Source organism: Dysidea avara, chromosome 6 (assembly GCF_963678975.1).
Source record: "Dysidea avara chromosome 6, odDysAvar1.4, whole genome shotgun sequence".
NCBI lineage: Eukaryota > Metazoa > Porifera > Demospongiae > Dictyoceratida > Dysideidae > Dysidea > Dysidea avara.
Genome location: NC_089277.1, coordinates 33,784,778 through 33,793,578, shown reverse-complemented (window position 1 = coordinate 33,793,578; position 8,801 = coordinate 33,784,778). Strand labels below are relative to the sequence as shown.

General features: G+C 36.5%; 1 protein-coding gene across 1 annotated transcript; it reads left to right on the top strand.

The window, feature by feature from the left end:
* The first annotated feature begins 712 nt into the window (after positions 1-712).
* LOC136258759 (uncharacterized) lies at positions 713-5,133 on the top strand. The gene is made up of 2 exons (XM_066052112.1): positions 713-768; positions 4,042-5,133. The coding sequence occupies exon 2, from the start codon at positions 4,065-4,067 to the stop codon at positions 5,034-5,036; it is 972 nt and encodes a 323-aa protein (XP_065908184.1). The 5' UTR covers positions 713-768; positions 4,042-4,064; the 3' UTR covers positions 5,037-5,133.
* Positions 5,134-8,801: the final 3,668 nt, after the last annotated feature.

Genomic DNA, 8,801 nt, shown 5'->3' with positions numbered 1-8,801 from the left:
TTTCTAAATATACTCCCATGATCAAACAAAGGCAGACAATAGGAAAAGCCTTTGTGGGATAATGTGTGGAAGTAACATGTATAGCTAAACAGAGGCAAAAACATGTATAGCTAAATAGTAGTGGTGTTGAACGTCACAATTACTAGCATGCATGCTCCCCAGCCTAGTGACACTTTGTTAGCCTTAACATCACTGAAAAGCAGAATGCAGTGAAGGGTAGTAGTAACTATTTGCTAGTCCACTGTAAATCCTTAGCAAAGTGCAACTATATTTGCATTTATGGGGTTTCTGAATTTGCTGTTGTGATAGTCAACTTATTTCTAGATCTGCCGGGTTATGAAGACTGATCTATAGCTTGCTACAAATACCAGCACTAAAACCCACAGCGTGGGGTCATATCAGAAGGTAACTGATACAGATTTTACATTCATAGACAAAAGTGCTATAACTGCCTTATAAACTTGTAAAATACCAAAAGACTACAGTTTGCTAAATGGCTGAGTTGGTAACTACATATTATACTGGAACTGATAACTCTTAAACCAATTAACACTTTTAATCATATAATAAATTCATTTTAAAATTATAAACCACACTAATCACCTCTTATAGCCATAGTAAAAAACACTGTTAATTATCTGCAAATAAAACAAAAAACACACAATTAAACCTTTGCAACTAAAGATGCAACCCACAATCAAAACCTTTTCTTGAAGAACTCTCGAGGAAAAGGAAGCTATACTCTCCTGGAACAGAGTTTAACAATAGGTATAGTTACATAGACATTATTTGTGTTGGTATAATTATAGTGATGCATAGTTCCTGAAACTGATAAGTGTGCTTTTGATACACGTAGAAGAATTAGGGTTTTATTGGCAAAGTACTAACTTAGAGAGGAAGGGGGGGGCTACAGCCCCCTTAGCCCCCCCCCCCCCCCCCCCCCCCCCCTAAATCCGCCCCTGATTGTCTACGAATTGTATCAAGGGTCCCATATAAATATTATGAACTCTTGATAGCGTTTATATTGTACTTAAAGTGATGCAAGCAATAATAATTACATGCACTTGCAGGCACAAATTAAGACTTGTTCCCACACACTCAACTTGTAATTGTACAGAAAGTTTGTTGCGCTAGAAAGCCTATTAATAATAAGATTCTTGCAATTGTAAACCACGCCCCTCTTTGTTTCATTTCAATTTTTGCAATGGCTGCTTTCCCAATTGGTGATGGAAGCTTCACTGGATGGAGTAAACGAAATGGTGGAATATACTGCCTCTACTGGTGACAAATTACATTGGTATACAGTTACAAACTGATTAATTCAGGGAGGTTATATTAGCTCAAATAAATTATAGCTAGTTTACCTAAAATTACTTCCAGACACAGATTGAGATTGTATAGTGTTAATGGGTAGGTTATTCCAATCACGCATATAGTATATATCTACTAATTTGTAGTAGCTTATAGATACTATAGACTCTGGAGTCTATAGTAGTATCTATGGTACCTCTATATAGTTGGGGAAATGTTTATATTGTAGATCAGTTAAATCCTTTTTGGTGCTTATGAGTTCATGGTTGAGCATATTGAAAGATTAAATGTATAAACTTGGTTAGCTATATAGCAGGCTTCTAGTTGAGGAAATGTTTAGAGTACAGCTACTACAGCATAATTATTATGTGTGATCCTTTAGTTGCAACCTTATATACAAAAGTTCCTGGTTGACATAATATTATATTGTGAGGCATAAAAATCACTAAGATTTGTATATCAGTTAGGTCCATGTCACTGTGGTAGCCTAAACAAGTTAGAATAATTATAGGATGGCTCTTCCTAGATGATTTGCTGTATAACTGTCACCACTCAGTCAAAGTTCCTCAAAATCTTTAAATGATTACTGGCCGTGGAACAAATAACCATGGCATAGTTACATGTATGTAAAATGGGATGTCACAAACATGCATGTGAAATTAAAGCTGCAGGAGAATTTTCTAATATACAGTACGTTAATATAAACACTAAATTTTACAGTTCTGTCATCCCTACATTCCTTAATTAACAATCCTGGGTTCTGAAATAAAAGAGTCTTGTGTCTACTGAGGCATACACCTTTGGAAAGGCACTAGTGGATATTCAGTAACATTCTGCATATTTCACGAGTGGTGCACACATTTTAGTTTTTTTCCTTGTGTGTGTGTGATTGGAAAAATCAAGTCACAAGGAAATAGCTATACTGAAAGTCTCTACTACAAATGTAAACATTCCCATACACTTGCCTCTTACCATTCCTTATTTCAATTTATTAATAAGCAACTTGGCATGAGCTGTATCTACACAATATAAAGAGATGTTGAAATCTGGATAGCACAAGCATTTGATTTAAATCACAGACTAGCAATTTTGGGAGACCAATTCTCAGCAATATTAACTATCCATTTGTTCTTTCTAGTAAAAAATGTCTCATAAACAACTGCTATAGCTTTGCTGCACAAAACTAGCTGTATCCATTTAAGAGTGGTTATTGCTGAGTGCGTGGCATAAATATTTGACAGGGACATTGGAAACAGTGGAAATTGAAAACTGAACTGGAAATTGAAATTGGTCAAAACTTCATAAATTGTACTTCTTTACAAAGACAACCTCTATAATAAGACCATGTTTTTACAGTGGTTACATAATATAGGTCCAAAAATAGCTTTCCTCAATATCAGTTCTCATTTTTAACCTCTAAATAAGTCCCTCAAAAATATGTAAGTCCAGTTGTGTAGAAGCACTGAGTGATATTAATATATGTGACCGGATTTGCAAAAAGGCACCTTTTCCTACATTTTACATACCAGCAAACAAAATGTCATAACTGTTGACTCTTTGCACTGATTGACTTTTGTTTTGTATCAAAATGTAGCCACATAATGTAGGCATACGCATAGAAAATTACAGACATCTGCTTGCAATGATACAAAAGTTACAAAGTTTGAAAGTTGCAAAAAAATGGTCAAATTTTATGTGTGAAAAAGGTATCTTTTTTGCAAATCCGGTCACATATGGTGTCAGTTTACAAGATAATGAAGTACATCATGATGGCTATGTATTGTTCATAAGGTTAGCTACCTAATAAGTACTGTACTATATAATGTATGAGGGAAGGGTCTGGTGGATTCTCTCTGTGTATATTCCTCTGCCCAATGATAAGAAAATCAGTCTGGCTATACAAAACAATAAAATATAATATAATAATGGTAGATATATATGTAGTTAGTTAACTTTGTTAATAAGGTCAATATATTGTGGAAACTTTGGCCCCAAAAGCTAGCTTTAACATAATAGCTATACGGTGTAGCTACTCCGAGTTAATATCTCATTAATAATAAATCTCTTAGTTTCATGGGTATCTTGATTAATCAGGTTATATTATACCACACTGAAGTAAAATAAGACAAAAAAAATTATGATCTCAATAGACGACAAATTCATGAAGTACACCACAGCTTTTTTGAAATCACTTTGAAACGGTCACTAAACAATGATGAAAATATGAAGTGAGACATATATACCTGAATTGGTCATGGAGTATATTTCAATGAAACCTAAATAATGTGGTCAATATAGTGACGTGGTCTTATCATAAAGGTGATCTTATCATAGACTGAGGCGGTCTTTGTAAAGATGTGAGTACTATTAGCTAATTCACAAGTTTAAAATGATTTCACTAGTTCAGTTTCCATTTCCAGTTTCAGTTTTCAATTTCTCTGTTTAACAAGGTTGACATAGAGTAGGTGGGTGGGCAATGTCTACATGCTTGTTAAAGAGGAATTTCCTTGTGCTGTAGCCATGCAGATTTTCCCATAAGCATGCACAAGAGGAAAATCCAATTGACAAGTTTCCACAAAACTTAGTGGTATTTGGCAGGTTTCAATTGGTGTGGATACAGTATAAAAGTCTTAAGTTGGTTCCCATTGGTATCAACTCAATATTGTACCAGAGTAGTCAGTGACACACTCCATTGATCTGCAATGTTGCTAGTTTATTACATTGTAACAGTGATCCTCACTAAGGAACTGGTGATGGCTACCTACCAATGTCAGTTTCAATCTCCCAACTACCCGGGTCAGTCTTGTGAAGTCATCTACAACAATGATGTGGAAAGTCACCAATGGTCAGGATATTACTGGATCACTGATGGTCCCAAAAAGGTCTACTGTGGAATGACATACACCGGATCATCTTGTTTGAACATTTACAATGCTTATCCTGAAACTGCAGACAAGCCAGGCTACTATCGCTTGAGTAACAACCAATGGACATATTGCAACATGACAGAGATTGCTTCTGGCTTTATCTCTACATGTGGTGGTGTTGGAGGAGGATGGAGAAGAATTGCTAACATTGATGTCAGTGCAGGAGGTGATTGTCCCAGTGGATGGCGTAAAGAAACACATTCTGGTGTTAGCTTCTGTCGCGTTGATAGTGATGCTAATTTTGCAACTACTCCGCCGACTGGTGCTTGTTCCTCTGCCTACTTCTCTACTAATGGAAGAAGCTATCAGAGAGTGTGTGGTAGAGCAAGAGGATATCAGAAGGGTTGGACTTTGGCCTTCTGGGGAAATCGTAATGCTGGTGAAACAATTGATGGTGCCTATGCTGATGCTCTATCAATTTATCATGACAGTCCACGTCAACACATCTGGGCATATGTTAGTGGATTATATGATTATTGGCCATCTAACATTAGGGTCAGATACTATAACTGTCCATGTAGTCAAGGACAATCCCCTGCTGGCTTTGTGGGAGCCAACTATTATTGTGAGTCAGCAGGTAAATATCCTCTCAATGAAACTTCTTATTACTTCAACGATCCATTGTGGGATGGAGCTGGTTGCACTTATGGAAGCTGTTGCGCTAACCCCAAACAACCATGGTTTTATCGTCAGTTGAGTGAGCCTACTACAAGCTCTATAGAAGCTAGGCTGTGCTCAATTCGTGGATTTCAGAGCAGAGCTGTCTTAATCGACCAGCTGGAGCTGTACATTCAGTAAAGTGCATCAGAAGACATTTCAATATGTAGTGTATGTATGTTACATGTGTCATCATGTGCATGTGACTATCAAATGTACACATTAAAAATGTAACTAATTGAAAACCACTTTATTTCACCAAAAGGGGGTCTTGCGTGTTAACAAAATTCTCTTGATTTGCTCTTTTCACTTGACAAAGTGCATATGTAGCTCATACTTGAATCTTCAAGTATTGTTCTATAGCTATAATAGAGTTCATTATGACTGTTTCTTGGGGAAAATGGTTATTACTGCATCTGGAATTGGCATCTTCACTGCATACTTCTGAGCAGAATAGCTACACTGATTCAATTAGTGCATATTATGTTATCATTTATCAAACATAAAAGTTTGTGTGACCATTGTGGTATATGTATTTGAGGAACGCATAGAACCTAATAACAATTCAACTAGCACATTTATTATGACACGCATACATTCTCTTACTGGTCAGCTTATAGTTGTCTTTCTGTCAGCTTAATCTATTCACATGCTGGCATACCGAGGTAGGGACAACTGGCACATCAACACACATCACCCCAAGTAGCACTAGTGATGTATACACAGTACTGTATACAGGGAAGAATTATAATTAACTGACTCATCAAACATGGAAATCAGTCAATCATTAAATTCGAATGTGAGGGAATAATATTTGAGGAAAGCACTTTTATGTAGGAAGTATATGTATGTAATTTGATCAGCGTATGTTGAGCTTTATTACCATGCACATTTCTCAGAGCAGTTGTACAGAACCTATACTAATAACAGTTCTTGCAAGCTCATCATTTTCCTAATTTGCTACTACCATGGTCTGCTGCACACACAACATAACACTACCACACTAGTCAAGTATTATATTAATGCTGTAGACTAGCTGGGTTAGGTCTGATTAGATCTTCCTCACTCAGTAGACTATCAGGATCAGTGTCTCCTGTGGTCCCATTGGATCACATGACTCATTAATAATGACCGGATTGCAAAAAGGAGTCTTCCACGCACACAAATCAAAACTTTTTTTTTGCACCAATTAACTACTACAATAATACTACACTGATTTCTGGCTTATTTTCTCTCCAGTCTTCAGATGTCTGCTTCCTAGCACTGCTTTCGCAGACCCTATCATGGTGCCAGAAACACTCTAGCATCATTCCAGTGCCATTTGCCAGCTGGGCTACCAGCTCAGATCCATTTTCTCAGTTCACCAGACGACTGGCACAAATTTCTCCTTATGTACTTACCAGATTACTTTTAGTGCAATTGTACACGAACTCACTTTTATTGTTGTGCAACCATGTACACCTGTAACGTTGTACTATAACGGTAATAGTTGAATTGAATTCTGTTGCCACTAAAGTACTTGGCAGCCAACAATTGCACCCTATGGCTTGCACTTTCATTTTGGTGCACAGCAAACCTCTGTAATAAGGAAAAACGATATCGATCAGTCTTCCACATTTCTTCTATAATTAGTCTAGGACCTGACTAAGGTTTTGTTCCTATCAATTGGATACACTCTCAATTCAGACCAGATGGCATGTCATGACATCAATGAATGTGTTGTTGGTCATCCATGTGCTGGAGACTGTATTAACACCATTGGATCTTTATGTGGTGGTGACCAAACATGACAACATCACTAACAAATATATCTCTTCGGATTATTGTGCCGGTAATCCTTGTGTAGCACAATGCTTACTCCATAACTTTCCTTGACATGTGCCTGCTGCTAGTTTGTAGCAAACAATCAAAATAACAATTATGATACAACTGCATGCACCATTCATTATTTATGCCTTTGTTGTATAAAGTGCCCTAAACTCTCCTCCTCCTTAAACTTTCATCTTATAAGTGGTTAAGTAAGTGTCTTTGCACTGTCTACATGTACAGTAGTTCATAACATCATAGATAGTATAGTCACACCAACTATACTACCTATGGTAGCGTAAGTAGCCATTTATCAAACAAATTTTATCATGTAATTCCTCACCACAATCTTCTGGTTTAGACTATTCAATAGGTCTCTCTGGACTGATTAAGTTGTAAGTGAATAATACTAACGCATTGCGAGTTATGTGCGAAACTGAGTGGAGCTTATCATTTACCACTCCTCAAACAACGGTAACTTATGTATTTACTATTATTGAACAGCTTTACTCAGTTTGCAAACACTGGAGGCAAAGCCTGTACAGGGTGAGCCAAGGAACATAAGCAAAAATCGTTGACTAAAGTGAAGTGTGACAAACAGCTACCTAGAGAGGTTTTGGGAAAATCCATTCCTAGCCTTACTTGGCTTGGAAAACCAGCCAAAAGTTTAAAAGCAGTGGCAGAGAATTAAATAATGTGATCAAGTTTGACAAAACCAGTCTTATAGCTCTAAAATATTATGTTGTAATATGTGTCTTCTTTCTATACAAGCTATATTATAACAATTCAGGAAATTCTCCAGGGATTTTTAAATAAGTTATTAAACTTCAAACTTTAATTGACAGGCTATATATGACTGGTTTTATCAGACCGGATCACAAATTTGACCGTACTTGTTAGCTAGCCAGTTTTAGGTCAATCTCCTTTCTGGATTGCTGAGTCTTGGATTAAGTTTGTAGCCCCACCCTCAGTTGCTCTCTTATAAGTAGTTGTTAATTGTGTTGCATGTAACTGATTGAGTAGCTATTTATTTACTAATTCATTTGCTAGTTTTTCAGTGCAAGATATACATAGTAAAGGTAGCTATAGTTGTGTGGTTTTGTTGTAGTTTTCGTTACTTGTAGCTACTTTGGTTTTGTGTGTGTGCGTGTGTAGTGTGTGTGTGTTACATTATTAACATTTGTTAGCAAATGTTAATAATGTAATACACACACACACACACACACACACACACACACACACACACACACACACACACACACACACATATACACACACACCACATTAGTGTTCTTTAATGTACCATTAGTACAGTCATACATAAAATTTAAATGATCTCTTATTTTAAGCGCCCATAGAAAGCAACATTCAAAATTATTAGACTCTTCCAAATAAAACCTGCCATTTGTACAAGTGACATCATTTGGAATAAGGTTTATTAAAGCGTGTGTATACATAGCTGTGAGGTATTCAGGAATTCACCATATGTCTTCCATGCCTGAAGTGCTATGTACCAAAAAGTCATATAGTATTGATTTAAAGATTCTTTTAAAGTGTCAATAGTTGGTTGGCTGATTACCTATGTCTTGTGATAACTGATTCCACTCTGCATGGTGTATTGTTATAGGAAGAAATAGAATCTTTGTACCATTGTATTTATGTATAGGTTGATAGTGTAGGATGTCTTGGTCATGGTTAGATCTTGTGATAGTTACAGGTGACAATATCGGTAGGTAGTTGACAATTAAGTTGGGTTAATCTTGCACATTTGTATTTGGGGCCATTCAAGTGTTGTTAGCATTTCAGTTGTGCTATCTCTCATGTATGTTCTCCAAGGGTGATTCAAAACAAATCTAGCTGTTCTATGCTGTAACATCAACATTTCTATGTTATTAAGATGATATGGGTCTCAAACTGCAGCTTCACAATCTACTAAATCTAAGACAAAGTTGTGTGAAGCATAGCTCATGAACGGTTTTGTAAGTTGAGTTGTAAAAATCCAATCAGTCTGGTTTGTTGCCATGGTCTACTTGTGAATGCTGTTTGAAAACTTTGCAGGGTTTGCTTGTCATGTGATATGGAAATGTTGTTTTGTGGGGG

Excerpts from the sequence above, each read along its gene's own strand:
- LOC136258759 (XM_066052112.1), top strand. The coding sequence starts at position 4,065 with ATGGCTACCTACCAATGTCAGTTTCAATCTCCCAACTACCCGGGTCAG.